The 20,814-nt window shown below is 45.4% G+C and overlaps 4 protein-coding genes and 1 pseudogene across 5 annotated transcripts in view; 2 read left to right on the top strand and 3 right to left on the bottom strand.

The window, feature by feature from the left end:
- LOC127203715 (zinc finger protein 235-like) overlaps positions 1-10,452 on the bottom strand; it is a 176,407-nt gene extending 165,955 nt beyond the window's left edge. The window contains exon 1 of the mRNA XM_051162563.1: positions 10,345-10,452. The gene's annotated coding sequence lies outside the window, so the exon portion shown is untranslated. The remainder of the gene's footprint in view (positions 1-10,344) is intronic.
- Positions 1-10,455, bottom strand: part of LOC127203716 (zinc finger protein 235-like) — a 104,821-nt gene extending 94,366 nt beyond the window's left edge. Inside the window, exon 1 of the mRNA XM_051162565.1 lies at positions 10,345-10,455. The gene's annotated coding sequence lies outside the window, so the exon portion shown is untranslated. The remainder of the gene's footprint in view (positions 1-10,344) is intronic.
- LOC127203712 (zinc finger protein 235-like) overlaps positions 1-20,814 on the top strand; it is a 301,721-nt gene that overhangs the window by 212,932 nt on the left and 67,975 nt on the right. The window lies entirely within an intron of this gene.
- LOC127203721 (zinc finger protein 235-like) overlaps positions 1-20,814 on the top strand; it is a 190,191-nt pseudogene that overhangs the window by 127,995 nt on the left and 41,382 nt on the right.
- Positions 1-20,814, bottom strand: part of LOC127202939 (zinc finger protein 112-like) — a 55,974-nt gene that overhangs the window by 12,751 nt on the left and 22,409 nt on the right. Inside the window, exon 5 of the mRNA XM_051161782.1 lies at positions 1,082-1,289. Within this exon, the coding sequence (XP_051017739.1) occupies positions 1,082-1,289 (208 nt within the window). The remainder of the gene's footprint in view (positions 1-1,081; positions 1,290-20,814) is intronic.

Genomic DNA, 20,814 nt, shown 5'->3' with positions numbered 1-20,814 from the left:
ATGGAAAATTTTCCTTTAAACCTTTGTTGTTAACATGTGTTTCCTAAGACATTGTGAAGCTTCTACTATATTTCCTATCAATATGTGATTGATTTCATCATTACCTGTGCTAGAAGTCCTGGTAGACATGTATGGGATCCGATATGTGTTATACGTAATGGATAATTTCTATTTCTGATCACTTGTTATAGTTGAATAAACAGTGACGTTAATTTAGAATCATACTAGATAAGCTCAGCAGTTTCTATATGCAAAATTCCTGTTTCTGCATACTGAGAATCAGTAACTACATTAAGAGATTCAGGAAAATCTAATACCATTAAGAATGGCATACAACTATGATTCTTGAACTGAAGTTGATGATCTTCGAATTATTTTGCTTATTTTTCCTGACTCCTGGCCAGCCATTTCCAACTTATTTGCATCAATATAAAATGCAGGAGTTTCAGGAATTCAGAGCTTCTTTTTTACTGTATGGAGGAGAATCCAATTAGTTCTTTTTATAAGCTGAAGTTACTTGCTTTTAGGATTTTGTTCTTGTTGTTGTTAATTTCTGCCAAACAGTTGCTATGATCTCTTTGCCAATCTTCACTGATTACTAATAATGACATCCACTCAGCGTTAGTATGAGGCACTGCAATTTCTGTTCCTGACCATTGACAATCCTTAATTTTATAATTAAATCAGAAACCTTTTCTTTCTTTCTTTTCTTTCTTTTCTTTTCTTTTTTTGTTTTGTTTTGTTTTTGTTTGTTTTTTGAGACAGGGTTTCTCTGTGTAGCCTTGGCTGTCCTGGACTCGCTATGTTGACCTGCCTCTGCCTCCCGAGTGCTATGATTAAAGACTTGTTCCACCACGCCCAGTTTCTGTAAGTCTTTAAATTTTAACTTTATTAGTGTGCTAAGAAGATTCATTCTAAAATATTATCTCCGCTTAGCGTAGTGTGTCCAGGAGAACGACTTGAGAGCAAAATAACCAAAATACAGTTCCCTGTGAAGTCTTATGCAGCCTCTGGCTTTTGGGACAGCTTTTAACAGTCAGCAGCATGGAGCCCACCTGACAGCAAAACAAACCTAGAGGTTCCCTGCAGTGTGGACCCTCTGGTGGTAGGTTAGATGTGACCTCTGACTGAAGCCCTTCCCACACTGTGGACACAAGTAAGGTTTCTGTCCTGGGTGGACCCTCCTGTGAGCACTAAGTGCTGAGCTCCATCTGAACTCCTTCCCACACTCCTCACACTTGAATGGTTTCTCCCTGGTGTGAATTATCTGATGGACTTGGACATAGGACCTCTGGCTGAAGGCTTTTCCACACGTGTCACATTTGTATGGCTTCTCTCCCGTGTGCACCCTCTGATGGGCCTGGAGGTTGGAGGCCTGACTGAACCGCTTCTGGCACACATTGCATTTGAATGGCTTCTCCCCAGTATGGAGTCTCTGATGAACCTGCAGACTTGAGGCGTGACTGAAGCCTTTGCCACACTCCTGGCAAATATAGGATTTCTCTCCAGTGTGGACTCTCTGGTGGGTGTGAAGGATTGAGGTATTTCTGAAGTACTTCCCACACACGTCACATCTGTATGGTTTTTCCCCGGTGTGAATTCTCTGGTGCTCTTGAAAATACGAGCTCTGACTGAAGCTTTTCCCACACACGTCGCAGCGAAACGGCTTCTCTCCCGTGTGGACCCGCTGGTGACTTTGGAAGCTTGAGACTGAACTGAACCCCTTCCCACACTCATCACATTTATATGGCTTCTCCCCTGTGTGGACCCGCTGGTGGCTCTGGAGGTTGGTATTCAAGCTGAAGCACTTGCCACACTCACTGCACTTGTATGGTTTCTCCTCAGTGTGGACTCTCTCATGGGCGTGAAGGTTTGAGCTACAGCTGAAGTGTTTGCCACAGTCTCCGCACTTATATGGCTTTTCACCTGTGTGAGTTCTCTTGTGGACCTGAAGGTGCGCCCACTGTGTGAAGCCCTTCCCACACAAGTCGCACTTATAAGGTTTCTCTCCGGTGTGCACTCGACAGTGGATACTGAGATCTGAGCTGCGGCTGAAGCCTTTCCCACAGCTGTCGCACCTGTAGGGCTTCTCGACTGAGTGGATGGGCAGGTGAGCATACAGGTGTGAGGTCTGGTTAAAGCTCTTCCCACACTCAGGGCAGGTGCACGGCTTCTCCCCCGTGTGCACTCTCTGGTGAGTCTGAAATTTTGAGCTTTGACTGAAACCCTTGCCACACTCGTGACACCAGTAGCACTTTTTTACTGGATGAGCTCTTTGTTGATTTGGGACACTGGAGCTATGCCCACTGTGTTCATGTGTTGTACTGTGTATAGGGGACTCCTTTCCTAAGAGGACCTGCTGAGAGAGTTCCAGACTGGGGCTGTCAGTGAAGGCTTCCTGGCCCTTGCTGCATTGGTAGGCCTTCCATTCTGTGTAAACATGATGTCGGGTGAGGGGTGACTCAGGAAAGATGACTTTATCACAGTCACCTCTGCTGTGGGCTTTGTCTCTTTTATGCTGCATATTTTTATCACTGTGGAAAATGCAACTCAGAATGTCAACTCCTGGAGCTAACAGTTGTGGCTTGTTTTTCAGTTGAGTCTGTGGGCAATTCTGCTGATGGATCCATCTCTCACTAAGGTGTGTTTTACTCCAAGAACTCTGAGCTCTTCCAGATAGAAATTCTTGACTTTTGGTATTGCTGCAATAGTCACTTGTGAGACCCTTAAGACAGGTACCATTCGTGGAGGCCCAGGGAAGCTCTTCTGCTCCTGTGTGGCAGGAGGAGTGACATTGCTCCAAGAAGTAAGAACCCTTTCCTTGAGTGTTTATTTCAGCTTCTGGAGTTCTGGCCAGCTTGAGGACATCATGGCTTGTCATTTGCCAGCATGGAGGCCACCCCAGTGAAAGGCAGCCTGTTGCATGAAGAGTCTCAATCTTGTTTGGACTCTGGTCTCCTGAAGGGAAAGAGAGTAGGTTATATCAGCAAGGATAGGGACATCGAAGATCTGAGTCCTCATTTCTCTCTGGAAACATTAACTAGACACCAGTGACAAAAAATGAACCTCAGAGAGCTCTGAGGATTTACAAGAAAGTGCACACTCAAGAGCAAGCCATATCTGACCACATGGGCATCTGAGGTGGTTTCAGAAGCTAAAGTTCAAGGTCACCTTCACCCTCGGCTGAGTCCTTGCATCAGTGCACCCCTGTTTAGCTGTATGGACAGATCATGGGCCGGAAGCACTTTCAGCATCTGGGCATTTTTAATGGAGGGATGGTATTGACTGAAGTACACATGGGTGTGACTCCTCCCTTAGGCTAGACAGAGCAGAGAAAACCAGACCTGCCTGGTCCTAACCCATCTGTGGGTGACAGGAAGACCAATCTGGCTCACCTGACTGGGAACCAAGATGAGAGAGCGTAATGAGAAGCATCAGGGGACGTAGGAGCTGAGGGAGAGAGAAGACACTTACAGGGGATTGTCGGAAACAGCAAAGGCCCAGAGGCCAATATCCAGCTGGAGGAAGTCAATGTGTTGGAGAGCACAGGTGTGTATGAGGAGACTGGAATAACTTCAACACACAAGTTTGCTTGGAAACTACAAGAAGGGAGGTAAAGCCTTTAGATAGCAAGACTCAAAACTCACCTGCTGACTGGGGAAGGGCTTCTCTGGGGGAGAAGGCAGAACGCAAGGGAATTGGTGAGTGGGTTTCCGTCAACCATCTACGTTCCAACTTGAGATCACCGGGCTCACAAAAGGAGCAACACTACCCACAGGTCCCCCAAGGAAATGAGGAGATGACCCAAAAACAAACTATCAGAATGGGAAATAATGAAGGTGAACTTCTGCAGCTGAAAAAGCAAATAAGTGAAGTAGAAAACCCAATGATCCTGGGTCACCGCCTGCTGGGTTGATCGATACATCGAGACCGGCTAATGTCAGTGGGAGAAATAGAGAGAGAGTGCAACGGGGTTGCGAGAGAGAGAGAGAGAGAGAGAGAGAGAGAGAGAGAGAGAGAGAGAGAGAGAGAGAGAGAGAGATGTTCTTACGGGGAACACAGAAAAGCTCGCAGGGGATGGATGTCACTGCAACTGCACATGGTTTCATGAAGCGATTGCTGACAGTATGCAAACACTGGGGGTTTTGGTATGTGTCACCACAACCAAAACTAAATCCATGGAAACAGTTCTCGAGGTGCTAAGACACCAGCAGAGGCAAGTGCGGAATATAAAGCTGTCTCTCAGAGCGGAGCCTGTGTGGACTCCCATGCAGACCAATGTTGGCTCTGTTTTTTAACAATTAAACTTTATTATACAACCCAACTAGCTCACACAAAAGGGGAAAAAGGTTAATGGGAAACAAGAGTGAACCTTCCGGTATCCGTTCCACAGGATGGGTCCCTAGCCTGCGCACTGTCTCTGGCCTGCGCACTGGTCTGGCCTGTTCACTTATCCTCTTCCCGATCCATGTGCGCTCAAGCCCGGTCTGAACCTGCTGCTCCTCTCTGTCCTCCTCGCCTGCCTGTCTGTCATGTGCAAGGGGCAGTCTCCTTCTCCCATTGAAGGTCGATTAGAAACACAATAGTCCATGTGGTGTCCCTCAGTTCCTTTCCTGAATTCCAGGCCCAGGAGGGCTCCACCAGTCTATCTCAAGGTTAATCTCAGGGAGTATCTGTGGAGTGTCCAAGGGCAAAGCCCGCCAAGACTGCTTTCACCTGTGACAAAGCTTACACTCCTTCCCACAGACCAACAGGGGCAGGGAGGGTGAGAGGAAGAGAGAGAATATACAGCACTTCATCAGAGAAGAGCACTCTGGCCAGAGAGAAGTAAGTGGCAACAGCTGAGACACAAAAACAAAAGCCAAAATAAATAAATAATTATCAGCAAAGCTGGAGTGTGAGGCCCTAGGAAGATGGAGTTCCAGTCAGGCACAGTGGATGAAGCCTGTCACCCCTACTGCTTGGCATACTGAGGCAGGACGATCATAAATTTCTGGGCAACCCTGGCTACACAGCAAGACCTTGCCACAGATCAATAAATTGAAAACAATGTGATTTTACTGAGTGAAATGGGAGGCCAGTGGTCTGAGACAGGGAGCAGCACAGTTGCACACTTTAGTTATGAGAAGAGGAAGCACCCCACACAGGAGGAGAAGCAGTAGTTCTGGGCATGAGGTAGATGCGCTTACCTGTCTGGGTCAAGGACACAAGCAAGGGGTTGTGGAAACTCCCTGCAGCTAAGGAAAGCTGCTGAGGACAGGCATGTGGCAGGGTTGACCAGAGAGGCCATTGTGTGAAGGTGTGAAGGTGAAACCAGCACTGCGTTGGAGACCCCAAGAAGTTAAGAGATGTCAGAGGCATGCGATACCTGGCATGACAAGCTGGTAACATGGACTGGAACCAGCCCAGGAGAAAGGAGTGTGCTGCAGTCAACAAAGCTGAAAGAAGGTAGAGACCCAAAGAGCACTTTGACGTCGAACATGGAGATACAGAGTTTGGAGTTTGCCTTCCTTGTTTTCTTCTTGTTTTGGTTCAGTGTTTTCTCGCTGTGCTCCCCTTCCTCCCTGTTAGAGTGGTATATTCTGCGCCACTGCATGTTGGATTCTGTGGTCTTCTTAACTGATTCTGACTTTAACAGGGGTTTACATAAGAGACTGCATGAGTCTCAGAAGAGACTTTGAACTTTTGGACTTTTAACCAGAGTGGAGACTGTGACAGACTATGGGGACTTGTGTGGTTGGACTGGAGGCACGGTGCACACTGATCTAGCTAAAAGACTATGGGGACCAGGGGGTGGGATATGGTGCTCTGGATAAGAGTGGACCCTAGGCTCATATGTTTGAATGCTTGGTCCATAGGGAAGTGGTGAGGCTTAACAGGGACAGGAGGTGTGGCCTTTTGGAGGGAAGTGAGTCAACAAGGGTGGGCTTTGGAGTTCCAAATACTCAAGCCAGGCCCAGTGTCTCTCTCTTCCTGCTGCCTGCAGATCCAGATGTGGAACTCTGCTACCACATCTGCCTGCAAGATGCTATGATCTGCACATGATGATAATGGACTAAGCATCAGAAACAGTCAACAAGCCCCAATTAAATGCTTTCCTTTATAAGAGCTGCCATGGTCACAACAATGATTAACACACACACACACACACACAAAATCTCACACTCAGAAAGAAATGTTTATTTTCTTGTTTACAGCACAGCATTTATGTGTTCAATGCAGTTTTAAAAATAATGTGGGTGGGCATTTTGGCACACACCTTTAATCCCAGCACTTAGGAGGGAGAGTCAGGTGGATCTCTGTAACTTCAAGGCCAGCCTCGACAAAGCGTGTCCAGGACAGCCAGGGCTCTGTTACAAAGAGAAACCCTATTTCCAAAAAGCAAAAAGAAGCAAAGCGGAGGCTGGAGAGATGACTCGGCGATTGAGATAAGTGACTGCTTTTTCAGAGAATACAGGTTGGGTTTGCAGCACCCGTATAGTGGCTCACAGCCATTTGTTACTCCAGACCCAGGGAATCTGATGTCTTCTTCCTGCCACTGTGTGCATGATGAAATATGCAGCACACAGACATGCATACACACAAAATTCTCAAATATATATATGCCACGACGTCTCCAGTGGAGTCTGTGTGACAAACGATACTGCCCAACCCGAGTCGACGACCCCGGCCCAGGGAGAGCCTCCTGGAATGGGTCTGATATTCCTGCCAGGAGTAACTGATTGCAGCTTTCTTGTTTTTGGAACATTCTGCCTTTGTTTTTTCTCTACTCTCCAAACATAACTCTGTTGCTATAAAATGCCCTAACTTGAGACTAAAGCCAAGGGGATCATTCAGGCCCAGAGTTTTACCACCAAGTTCCACTCCACTTGTTGATAAAAATATGGCTAAGGATTAATCACAGTTTACATTATGACTTACAAATAAAGTGTTTAAGAAAGATCCATATAGTAACAAAAAGAGCTAAGAAAAAACTGTCTTGACACACAGATGTTTGACATAATGAGAAAACACTGACCTTTGATAGAGAGAACACATGTGTACTGATACAAGCTAATGGCTTAGGAATGATGATTCAAGATCGATGACAACGTTATTACTCCACATGCTGTACTTTAAATAGCATGACAAAAAATGTAACCAGAAAAACACGCCCCGTTCCAAAAAAAAAGTGTATAAAAACCTAGCTTGCTTGCCTACAAAATACAGTCAGATTCAAACACTACCCCTAGGTCTCTCTGTTTGTAACTTGGCCTATCTTTGTCCACTGATGCTTCCAGAACCTCCGTTCCTAAGGACCTATACCCGACTGAGAAGGTCCACGGGAGATGGCGCCCAACGTGGGGCTCGAAGTAAGGAAAGCTTTCTCTCCTTTTTCTTATGTACTTTATCAGACAAAGATAAGGACCTTGCCAAGAGCGCTGCAGACACTACTACGAAGACTGAGCTAAGAAGGCAAGTAGGGAAGAATCATGGGGCATTCACAGTTCAAGAACAGGAGCATGTCCCTGGCAGTATTGAGTCATATGTTAGAAGGCAGAAACGTTAAAACCTCAAAAAAAGAGTTTGACAACATTTTATGATTTATTTTGTTGTATGTTAGTCCCTGGTTCCTGGAGGAACGAAGCATAAATAAGACATCTTTTTAAAACAACTTACATGGAAAAATGGCAATATTCTCTGCCAGGAACTAATCAGACCAATTAGAAAAACAGGGACTGTGCAACATTACATTAAAATACATATATATGCTCCTACCACGATAGGTCCAGGGTATGGCCTACGCTGTAGCTTTGTAAGGGAAACATTTCTGCACCTTCAAAACTTAAAAGGAAGTAACAACCAAAAAAGTTCATACTTTTCTTATGGTAAAGAGGGTCACATTAGTCATGACTGCACCAAGAAAAAGCAGACCTCCAATAAGATAAACAAGCCTCTGGGGTTGTGTCCTCAGTGTAAGAAAGAAAAACATTAAAAACATGAGTGTATATCAAAGTTTCACAAGATGAGATTCCCTTTACATATGGGAAGACAAAAAACTGGATGAGGGGCAAGCCCTCAGCCCTAAAATAAAAAGAGAACTCTTGTCCCAAGGGCCTATACCCACTGAGACGGTCCATGGCATACATATAATAAAATACCCAATTTCAAAAAGCAAACAAATTATATAACAAAATAAATAAACCTAAAAGTAAAGCAGTGGAGTGTAACCAAGACTTCGGATGTGAACTTCTGCCATTGCCAAAGGACTCAGACCCTCATCCTTACCCACTGACAGAAGGTTCCTGAAGTTCTCCAGCATCACGTCATGGTACAGCTTCCTCTGGGCAACATCCAGCAGCCCCAGCTCCTCCTCACTGAAGAACACGGCCACATCCATGAATGTCACTGCCTCCTGTGACAGCAAACACATGCCACCTCAGTTTATACCCAATGTCACTAAGATCTGTGCAACTGTTTACACAGAGCCTGCTGTATTAGTTGAGGGTTTCTATTGCAAGGTGGGAAGGGAAGGGTGTATTTAGCTTATATTTCCATCTTCCCATATATTATTGAAGGAAGTCAGGACAGGAACTCAAGCAGGCCTGGAACCTGGAGGCGGGAACTGATGCAGAGGCCACAGAGCGGTGTTACTGACTGGCTTGCTCATCATGGCCTCCTCAGTCTGCTTTCTTACATAACTCAGGACTACCAGCCCAGGAATGGCACCATTCCAGAACTTGGAGTGGAAAATGAAAAATGAAACCCTGATTAAGACACAGGCGTTCAGGAACTTTCTAGAACAGACATGAAGCACATTGCATGTTCTCAGGCACACATCTCAGCCAACAGCAATGGCGTGCAGGGTCATGGGTAGGAAGCACCAGCTCTGGAAACCTTAAGGACCTTGTTTGACATTTCAAGGCACTGGCCTGATGAGCCTGGGCAACTTCTCAGTGCCTCAGTTTCCCCATCAGTGTAACATTATCTACATCACAATATCCCTGAAGATATTAAATGAGACCACAGAAAGGACCTAGGACACTGTATGATATGCACTAAGCGGTCAATATATGTCCAACAACACTGTCATCATTGTCTGTTATGCCATTCGTGGCCAGTAGTGTTCCATAAAGACTGATATTGATATGTTTTATATAATTAATATATGTATATATAATTTTAAATGCACCATCTATAAGTTTACGAAGGTTAAAGTTTCAGAAAACACTGCTACTTCACTTACCAAAGTACCCAAGGTTTTTAAAAGTGTCCATTTTAGGCCAGAATACGGACAATCAGGGACCCTTAGCACCTACAAATTCTACAAATTAACTGTGAAAATCACCAATGTCATTAGCACAAGAAGTATTTACTCCCCAGAACTGACAGTACTGGACAGCTGGAGAGCTTGGCTGACCACCATGTCAAATGTACCCTTTGCATCAGTATTCATGTTAAATTTACTGACTCGTGCTTCCTGGACGTGCAGTGGAGTATAATAAGAGCACTGAGTCTCCAGGCTGCTGGTACGCCTCCATCAGAGCACACGGCTCATTCCATCCCAGCCTGTCTTCATTACCGGAGTTTGGTCAACCCCGGAAGCCGAGCAGATGGTGACAGCCAGACCCTCCCTGGTTACTCAGGATATGAGTGCTCAGGACGCCAAATGCAGGAAGTGAGGCTGACCAGTCTTCTGTGCACGTGTGTACACCTGTGTGCATGCATGTGAGTGTACTTATGCACATGAGTGTCCACATACAGGTAGAGGCTAGAGGGCAATCTCTGGTGTCCTTCCTCAGGTACTGGCCATGTTTGTTTTTGAGTCAGGATCTCTCAGTGGCCAGGAACTTGCCCACGAGGCTAGGATGACTGCCAGTGAGCACCAGGGATCTGTCTGTTTCCACAGAGTTCCATAAACAAGAGACTCATCACTCCAGCCCATTTTCTCTATTTCATAATCTATTTACACGTTATATTTAACATGTGCAATGCATTTTGAGCACATGTTCCCCACTATACTATCCTCTCTTATCCTTCCTCCCACCAAATCTTTTTCTCACCATCACCCCCTCACACCCTCAAACTGTCACGTAGTCCAGTGTGGCTCAGCTGCACAGTGCTTGCCCAGCATGCGGGGTCCTGTTTTCAGTCCCTAGCACTGGGGGGAGTGGGGGAAGCCCCGGCTTACCTGTGACTTGGTCATTGCTCTCTTCTTCTCTTTGACACAAGGCAGAGCTCTGGGAAGCAAGGTGGGGGGAGGAAGGGCGTCATGAGAGCATCACTAGGACAGTCAGTCCACATGGCTGCCTCAGCCTTCCCATCAGCCCCAAGCTCTGCCATTCCAAGTCTGTGCGCCCAGACCTGGCTTTTCTACCCACTTCCTGTTAACCGGGAGTGTCAGCCTGCAGGTTACCAAGCTGTCCTTGCCTCAGCTCACTCACAGCAGAGGGTTAGGAAAGCCCACATTCTGTATTTACACCAGGTTCAGAGGTACGGAATGCTCTTACCTTCACAAAGCTGTTGTGGTCTTGGGCTTCCTAGAAAACCAAATTTTAAGAAACTCTAAACTGTATTATGAACGCTGCGTCATGACTGACCACCACCCTCAGAAGGGTCTGCTAATTGTCAAGGTTACCTCACATATAATTGTTTCCGTACATAGGAGTGAAATTCTCCCACTGTCTCTTGCTTTAAACGGTTTAAATTCTGGTAATCTTAGCTCATCCGAAAGAACCTCCACAAAGTCTCTTTTCCCACTTGCATGAAGATAATGGCCAATAAAAACCTAAACCCTCTCTAAGGAAAGGGGAGTTTGGCCCTGAGAGATGGCTTTGCGTGTAAAGGCGACTGCAGCCCAGCCTGACCGCCTGAGTTCAAGGCTTTGGACACCACACGGTGCAAGAAGTGACCCTACTTTTACACGTTTACTTCTTACCTCTACTCTTTACACAAGCTGGGGCACGGCCCCCCTCTCTGAGTGAATAAATGCAATATATATATATATATATGCAATATATATATATATTGCATTTAAAAAACCAGCGCTGCACACCACTTAAGGCGTCAGGGCACCGGCCTCCGTCCCCACAGCTCCTCTCCAGGCTCCCTGGGAAGCCAGACTCTCCCGGGGGCTCCACAAGCAGCTGAGATGGTCCAGGAATCCCGGGCAGCGCCGCCTCAGGCAGAGCCCAGCAGAGAGGAGTCGGCCGCCGCCCCCGCCGCCCCGCTTCTCCCCGGGCCGCAGACTCGATCCCCGAGGGGAGACACCTGGAGCAGGAGTGCACACGAAGGGCTCTGGGAGGACACCTCAAGCTCTCACCTCACTATAAACACTCCTAGGGAGACTTGCTACCTGGGAGCGGAACCGACCTCAGCCACCGCTGGCGCCAAAACTACAGTTCCCAGAATGCATCAGAGGAAGCGCATACTCCGGTGCGTTTCCGGGACTACATTCTCCAGAACCTTAAGGGGGTGGGGACGATAAGTCCCAAGTTATTTTAAGTAGGAAGGTCAATTCCCTCTTTGGAAGCTCGCGTTCCTATGTTGCTTTTCGGTTTGTTCATTTCTGAGACGCCAAGAATACGTTGTTGTTCTTGTTGTTGTTGTTGTTGTTTTGTAGTTTTCCTGCTCCGTAGACCATGGTGGCCTTGAGATCCACTGGCCTCTGCCCCTGTAGTGTCCCAAAACCTTGCCATCACCTGTGGTTTGACAATACATTTTCAAGCTATTCTTTTTCTGTGTTTGGATTGAGTAATTTCTATCATGTTGTCTGCCAGTTCACTCATTTTGTCTTCCACTGCCTATATATTGTTGAGCCCACTTAATTAGTGTTCAAGTTTTTTCCTTTGGATATTCTAATGCTTAGCTCTGTAATTTCCATCAATGGACACTGATCTCCCACCCACAGCTACAGAGAGTTATTCCGTTCCTAAAACCCGACTTTAGATTACAACTTAACACCAGTAGAACTCAAGGAAGAATTTTTTTCTTCTTAATTTACTTTTCATGCAGCCTTCAGAGGCCAGAAGAGGGTGTAAGATCCTGGAACTGGACTTACAAGCAGGTTGTGATCCACTCAGTGTGGTCACTGGGAAAGGACATGAGTCCTCTACCAGAGCGTCAAGAGCTCTTCACCACTGAGCCCTCTCTCCAGTTACAAGAATTTTCTTCTCAAGATAATATTGGCCTTGAACCCAGGACTTTGTGCATGCTCTACTGATGAGCCATGCCCTGGTAGATTCTAAGCAAGGTGTGAAGAGGGCATCAGATGCTCTGGAACTAGTGTTACAGATGTCATGAGCCACCTTGTGGACGCCAGGATCTCCAGCCCTCCTTATATCATTTCTGCACACACCCTGCTGTCAAGATGACATAATAAGACCCTGCTTGACCCTTGGCCTTCAGAGTCCTGGAGCTCTGTTCTTTATCTGAGATACAACCTTGTATTTGTATCTGAGATACAGAATCGGTGTGAGCAGCACAAATCAGTCTAGAATATAGGGTATAAGCAAGAGAGACTCCTGGGTCAGGGAACACAATCTGACCTAAGACTAGAAGGAAAGGAGGTTAATTAATAATTGAATTAACAATCCAAGTTTACTGAGAACTTTTTTCCTACCAGGAAATACTTTGAAAGAAACGACCGTTTGCATTATTTGTTACAGTAAAAACCCTGTCACCAATGAATTCAGGGCCCAAAATTCCAATTGCATTTGTTTCATGTCTGCTTATTAGGCTGATAATTAAGAATTTTTTAAAGCGTTGTCTTAGTCTCTTAAGTACAAATACTAAAGTCATGCAGTATAGAGTTGCTATACTGTGCAAAGCACCTATATGTGCTTAGTAGGGCAGGTCCCACACTTCAGATGTGATATTAAGCCCCTTGCCTTCAGGAAACTGACTGAAGACCCCTTACAGGATTACTGAGGAGTAAGAATCCATATGAATGCAGGGTTTGGGATGAGTATTACTTACAGGGCCTTTTTCTTCTTTATGTATGTGTAGCTCCACACAGAAGCTACAAAGAGGCGCTTCTTATGAGGAAGTGACAGTGCAGTCAACACTGGTTTTTCCTCACCCACTTTGGTTATATTGCATCTTCACTAGTTTTCTATTTTTGATGGCTTCCTTTGCTGCCTGAGCTTGCCTATCCTGTTACTGCCTACACTTGCCTGTCTTAGAAATCCTTCTGACTTTAGACTCAGAAATCTACATGCCTCTCTCTCTATCTCTATCTCCTGGGTGCTGGGATTAAAGTTCCACCTAAGCCTTTCATGGCCACCATGCCTCAAGATCTGCATCAAAAGCACAAGCACGTGTGTCTTAAAGACTCAAGATATGGGTCCCAGGTGTGCGTTCCCCATTTTTGTATCGGGGTCCATTCCAGACTAAACGTCCAAATGAAAACAACAAATAGGGCATAGTAATGCCTCACATGATGTAACTATGCCTTCTCCAACCACAAATGCATAAACAGTCGCCTTCAATGGGTGGGATCTTGCTCTGAGGTTGACCTGGCCTGCGGGGTCTTTAATGGGTACCTGTGGAGGGGGCAGACAAGTGGGGGTACAGGAGACACAAAGAAATGAGGGCAAGTCTGGATTCTGATCAAGCCCCCTTTATTGATAATTTTCACAGAGTTTCTATAGGCACGGGGGCGGGGGGCATGGGTATTTGCATAAGCAAGGGTTGCTATGGATACCTAACTCGGGAATGCTCCAGCAGGTGTCTGTCTACCTTTACAGCTGATATAATCACAGAAGAGGGAGAAATTCCAGAGAGAAAGAGAAGTTGTAAAAGATCTGGTTAGTCAGGAAAAAGTTCCCGGAACTGCTGCTCGCAGGCAGCTGGCCTTTAATCTGATGTTACCTGTAGTCTTCCTGGAAAAGCTAGTTTATAGCCAGAAAGGAGTAGCTCTCACTATGAGCTCTGGGGTTTTAGAATGACCGTCCCCCACAATAAACCACAACAGGTGTCTAACTGCCGAACCACGACAGGGTCAGCTGGTTTGTGGTAAATGACAGACTGCTGGAGAAATAGGAGCCTAAAGGTTTGGGCTCTGACAAGATGGCTGAACATTGGCCATATGGCCGACCGTTCCCAACATGAGATCACCACTCCCCTAATTCCATTTAATATCCTCGGACATATGACCTCCACTCCAGGTTCTCCTGCCCCATTATTACTAGCACCATACATTTTGTATTTTTCCTTTCTAAGCTTTTTATGCTTGATCACAACACTCCTCGTAAGAGTGAACCACAGGGCAAAGCCTAAGCTAGGTTGTTTTGAGATTTCCTTTGCCAACGCAACTAATCTAAATCTCTTTACACTAGCCTCGGGCAGACTCTTCAGACAAGGGCAAAAAGGAGCCACATTCTTCACCAAAACATGACAAGAGCTCTAAGTCACATACTGAAATTCATCTTCCTTGTAACCCTTTGAGCTAGGCCCCCACAATTCAGATCAGCCCCAGAATCACTTTCTTCCATGGTTTTCTATTAATATGTCCCATTAGGCTTCACTTAAAGCATTGCACTGCTTTCCAAAGTCCTAAAATCCACATTCCTAAAAAGATAAAAATAAAAAGAGGGCCGGTCAGTCCTATCACACCAATACCTCAGTCCATGGTACCAATGTCTGTGAGCAGACAGCATGATGAACTCTTATAAAGAAAACACTACAAAGGCAACTCTTACAAAGTTTAAGTTAACCATTTTGTTACAGATGTTAAAGAAATTTTTTTCTTAACCATTTTAATAACCAGTAATTTATAAGCAAGGAGTGCAAAACATAATAAATTTATACATTTAAAAATCAAACATATATTGCCAGATACATTAATACATTTTATAAGCAGACAAACCATGTTTGGAGGGCCCAGGCTCGCAACCAGACTGCAAGCTGGAAAAAGCCTTCACCAAGGCCAAACAGCAGCTACCTCCAAAACTCTGCAGTTTCAGTGTCATCTTGGTTCAGCGCAAGTGGTGGGACATTTTAAAAGACCAGGGGGAAGTAGGCAATCCTCAGCAATCCTGTTTCCACCCCTCTCCTAACGCTGCACACTCAAGCCAGAAAGCACAAGCAGGTGGGGAGCAGGGCGAGTCGCTGCTGGCTGAGGGCTCAGGTGTTCCAATCCAGCAAGGATATAATAGCCTCAGGGATCCCCGGAGGGCCTTTTGTGTTTAGGATGGGACTCTTGACCAAGGACTCAGCAGGAGCCAAGTATTCAAGTGGGCGGTGGGAGACACTAGACTCAAGTTGCCATGCTTGAGACTTGGCGCATTTCTAGAACTGAGACGGTTACAAACACACAGAAACACAAACTGAATGTTACAAAGGAAATGGAAAGACAAAACAAATGGACCGGTACGGCAAGAGAAAAGAACAAAAAATTCTGAACTGCCACTGTCCTGAGAACCAGCAGGCTCCGTTCTGCCAGAAACCAAATTCCAAGCAGCCCATCCCGTAACCGGGCTCTGCCTGAATCAGAAAACCAGACCTGGTCTGGAATTCCTACAAAAGATTCTTAGTCACAAGAGTCACACAAAGACAAAAAAAAAGAAAGAAAGAAACAAAGCACCAAGCGACAAAATCAGACTTTCTGGTGCACACAGGTAGTGAGACATTGGCATCCGCCATACTCCGGGAGCCACTCGCTTTGTCTCCCAAACTTGAGGTAGTTTGTCTTTTTTTTTTTTTTTTTTTTTTTTTTCTGTCCATCAGTTTCAATCAACACTATATATCACAAACCAGCACCCTTGACACAGCCACGGCAGAAAACAGAAACTAAAACAAAACAAAACAAAAAACCCCAGACAGACCACCAACGCCCCTGCCATGGGTGCAACAGAAACCACACACAGGTAAAAACCACAGAGCCAACGCCTCTGCCACAGACGCAGCATAACAGACAGGCAGGGAAAACCACACCCAGGCCACGCCCCTGCCCCTGGCGCTGCCCAGACCTTCCAGCAGAGTCTTGTATGTACTCTCTTGGTCAAGAGCAAAGCGCTTGCGCACAGGTTGGAGAGGGGCTATTTCACCCTGGAACTTACAGAGCGTCCTCTGAGTTCACCTAGGCAGGGACACTATTCCCGGTGGCGGCAACTCTCACTGGGGACCCCGACTTTTGCAAAGACATGAGGGTAACACGGTTGCTTCCTTGACCTAGGCGGAGACACATACACTGTCTCCTTAACCTAGGCAACGAGATTCCCCGTACGTTGCTTCCTCAACCCAGACAGATTGTTTGTGAACCAGATTTAGATTCAGACTAAAAATGAGAGTAACAGAAGCACACAGACACAGACAAGACAAGCCGCGGCAGTACTGATATTTCTTATTCCTCGACTGGAGTCTGGTCCTCAATGGGCTTCTGATCTCGATGGGAACGCCATATGCAAGACTCGGGTCGTCAGAGTCTATTCCTGGAAGCCCAATTGAGAGTCAGAGTCCAGAGTCGATGCAAAAACAAAGGAATTCTATGAAGCCGATGCACTAGGGTCTGCCAACTTCCGAGGAAATGGAAGACCCCGTTCTGTAAAAGCAGAGGGTTTAAATACCCTTTACAGAAGCAGAACTCAGCAACCGTGGTTAGCTCTCAAGTGATAGGCTAACAAGAGGTGACCTTTTACGTGAATGGGGGTCTGAGGTAGTAAATCCCAAGTAGAGTGAGATGGGGGGGGGGGCCAGTAAATTCTGAGAGCAGAATTTTAACTTTGGCCTTCAATTCTTAACTTGCTTAACAATGCTAGTGTAATGTTGGCTAGCCAAGCCACCTGGAATCTCACATGGCTTACCTAGCAATGTTACTGTTACGATGGCTGAGTTTAGGCCATCTGGAATATGCTTTATATTATGATTTGCAAAAAATTGCTTCTTTTTACTAGAGACATATGCTAGAGCATTGTCAGTTTTAATATGTAGACATAGTCCCACAATTGCCATAACTCTGAAGAAATTTGTAATTAAGGATCAGCTTTTTAGAACTTAAAGCAGTTTCCCATTGAAATCCTGAATATGTGTCTATGGTATAGTGCACATATTTAATTTCCCCAACTCAGAGAAATAAAACACATCCATATGCCAATTTTCAGTTCTTTGGAGATCTTTTGGGTTATTCCCTGCAGGTAATGCAGTTTGGTTCTATAAAGAACAAGCAGGACGTTTCTAGTAAATTCCTTGGCTCGTTTCCAAATGACACAAAATACCTTTTTAAATCTTTACTGCTAACATGACGTTTCTTGTGAAATTCTGAAGCTTCTAGCACATTTCTTATCAATAGCTGATCAATTCCATCATTACATTATGCCAGAAGACCTGTTAGACCCATGTGTGTAGAAGGACTGTAGGCTTTGTTTGTCCCAGGTGAAAGCAGCCATGGCGGGCTTTGCCCCAGGCTCTGCCCCTTGGAAACACCACGGATACCCCACTGAGATTCACCTTGGGACAGACTAAGTGAAGGCATCCTGGGTTGGGAACTCCTGCCAGGCTATTGTGTTTTTAATTGAACATCAATGGGAAGAGGGAACTGGAGGGGAGACCAGCCATGGCACCCTAGAGAGAGACACAGGCAGAGAGGAGAAGAGAGGGTTGCAGGTTCAGAGCACAAGCATACGTGGATGGGGAGACAACCAGCGTGCTGGCCAGAGACACCTAGGGATCCATTCAGTGGAACAGATACTAGAAGGTTTATTCTTGTTTAACTTTAACTCCCCCCCCCCTTGTATAGGATAGGTGGGTTGCATAAAAAAGTCTAATTGTTAAGAAACAGAGCCAACACATATGGGATCTGAGACTGTAGGGTGTGAAAGGGAAAATTTTAAATTACAATTAAAGAAACCAGAACAGCAGAGCTCTCAGCTCTCTAACTCATAAGTGCAGGTCGGCAAGTATGCTAGCCCAAGGTCCCAGATGATAAGTCACAAAGAATGCGGAGCTAAGAGACCAAGGCCTATTGAGTGTTCCAGGGACCGGCTGGCCGTAAAAGATAGGGAGGGTACACAAGGACAAATTCCTGAGAGAAACAGGTACTGGGCATGGTCGAGTGAGTAATGAGCCAAGACCCCTCATCCGATCTTATGGTGTTTGCTTAATCCCCCCTTGAGGCCCGCACACAATGTTCCAGGTTAGAGTTTAATCAGATGTGTTGTTAGCTCAGATAAACATCTACCCTCGGGTTCCGAGGAAGACAGAAACTGAGGACTGCTCCCGTGTGACTAAGTCCGACCTTACCCCAGATCTGCCTACGCAATTTGCTGATGTTCAAATGTTTGAAACAACCAATTGTGTGTGGCCGCACCAAAACTTCCCGCTCCCCCCGACCTTTGACCATATAAACTCCAAACTTCTGGGTCGACCCCTCTGTCTCCTGCATGAGATACGTGTCGACCCGGAGATCCGCCAATAAACTACCTCGTGCGTTTACAGCAAGACGGTTGTTTGTGTGTCTTTGGGTGCGCGCCATCCCGAGGCTTGAGTGAGGGTCTCCCTTTGGGGGTCTTTCAGGTGCAGACAACCTCCTTTTGAAAGAGAAACTCCATTTTGTGTTAAACCTGGCCAAGGGCTGAACACAGATTTCAAGAAAAACCACGACGTAGTCTAAACAGAAAAATTCCCCTACCAACATAATCAGCTCACCTCGGGAAAGTCCAGCAAGTGGTCTGGTACATAGCAACAACCAATTAGGAGAAGCCAGGCCAAAGTTTTTACACCCCCTATGACTGCTTCAACCAATCTTTTCTACAGGTCAACTTGTCCCTACATCTAACACTCAACCACAAAACACCATGGCTTGTAACTCCCTACCTGCAGCTTTTCTGCCCAAATGTCATCCAATCATAATATTGTAAAACCCATTTGTCTAAAACCTATAAAAATAAAACCCTCTCAGTTGAGACTCGAGGCCGCTTCCCTGCATCTGCTGTGTCAGCGCATAGGAGGTGTGGCCAGGGCTCGAGTCTGTAATAGGCTTCCTTGCGATGCCATTTGGACTCTGCTCTTTGGTGCCATGTTCGGGACTCTTGTAATTTGGACGTAACAATACGTGTTATATGCAATGGATGATTTCTATTTCTGATCACTTGTAGTTGAACAGTGAGGTTAATTTTGAAACATCCTGAATACGTTTAGCAGTTTCTATATGCAAAACAACTTTCTGCATACTGAGTCAGTAACTATATAAAAAGATTCAGGAAAATCTAATAACCATGTAACAGTGGCACACAACTCTGATTTTTTTTTTTTTTTTTTAAACTAAAGCACTGAGTTACTTTTCCTATTTTCTTTAACTTATGCCCAGGTATTCCCAACTTATTTGCATCAGTGTAAAATGTAAGCACTTCAGGAACTGGTGTTCTTTTTACTATATGGGGGACAATCCAATTAGTCATTTTATAAACTGAAGGCACTTAGTTTTAGGATGCTTGTTAATTTCTCCCACACAGGTGTGACAAACTCTTTGCCAATCTTCATCTGTTGGAGCCCGGGAATAACTGCAAAAAATCACTCAGACTCTGGTCTCAGTCAGACATGGATGGTTTATTGAACACATACCCCAAGACCAATGTCCACTAGGCACACAGAGTGGACTCAGGAGCCAAACTGTGACATGAACCTGTTCTTAGGGCAGTGTTTTTATAGGAAAACTAAGTGCAGAAGACAAGGAGAGGGCAGTAATGCATTGTAATACATTTTGCCAACTAGACAAAGTGTTTTCAGCTGACCTTTAGGCTGACTCATCCCAAGTGAAGTAAGGCAGTGGTTAGGATCTTCCAGGGTACAGCCAAGTGCAGAGATAACATAACAGAGCATGAGATATGCCACCACTAAATTACAGTAAAAATATGAGGTTAACATGACTCTCTGAAAGAGTCTGTTATTGTAGGTAAACTTGACCTTCTGGTGGGGTTTATTAGTGTCAGCTTTGAATAAACTACTTCTAGGATTTCAGTCAGGCATGGTGGCGCACGCCTTTAACTCCAACACTCAGGAGGCAGAGGCAGGCGGATCTCTGTGAGTTTGAGGCCAGTTTGGACTACCAAGTGAGTCCAGGACAGCCAGAGCTGTTACACAAAGAAACTCTATCTCGAAAAACAAAACAAAACAAAAAATCTTTAATTTCATCTTATATACAAAAAATAGATGCTGATTACAAAATGGCTTCAGCTATGTTACAAAGAGCAGGCCTCAACACATTGATTACCTATAATGTTGTAATCTCAGCATTAGTATAAGGCACTACTGTTACTGTTGGGTCTGTTCCTAACAACTGGCACTTCTTCCTTTTATAATTAAATAAGAAATCTTTTGTAAATTAAGTCTTTAATTTTTTTTTACTTTGTATGCTAATGGCATCCATTCTAAAATATCATCTTCTCTTTGCATAATGAGCCAAGTAGGAGAATTAGCTCGGGGCAAAATTTAAAATACAGTACCCTGAAAAGACTTCTGAAATTGTGGGTTTGGAGATTTTAAAAATCAGCAGCATGGCTGGGTGTGGTGGCGCACGCCTTTAATCCCAGCACTCGGGAGGCAGAGGCAGGCGGATCGCTGTGAGTTCGAGGCCAGCCTGGTCTACAAAGTGAGTCTAGGACAGTCAAGGCTAAGACAGAGAAATCCTGTCTTTAAAAAAAAAAAAAACTCAGCAGCATGGAGCCCACCTGACAGCAGAACAGATCTAGAGGTTCCCTGCAGTGTGGACCATCTGGTGGTAGATGAGATGTGATTTCTGACTGAAAGTGTTACAGCAGATGTTGCAGATTTAGGGCCTCTCCCCGGTGTGGACTGTCTGGTGCTTGTGGGAGTACGAAGCCTGACTGAAGCCCTCCC

The sequence above is a fragment of the Acomys russatus genome, chromosome 19, assembly GCF_903995435.1.
Source record: "Acomys russatus chromosome 19, mAcoRus1.1, whole genome shotgun sequence".
In the NCBI taxonomy this organism is placed as follows: domain Eukaryota; kingdom Metazoa; phylum Chordata; class Mammalia; order Rodentia; family Muridae; genus Acomys; species Acomys russatus.
This window is presented reverse-complemented; position numbering and strand designations above follow the sequence as displayed.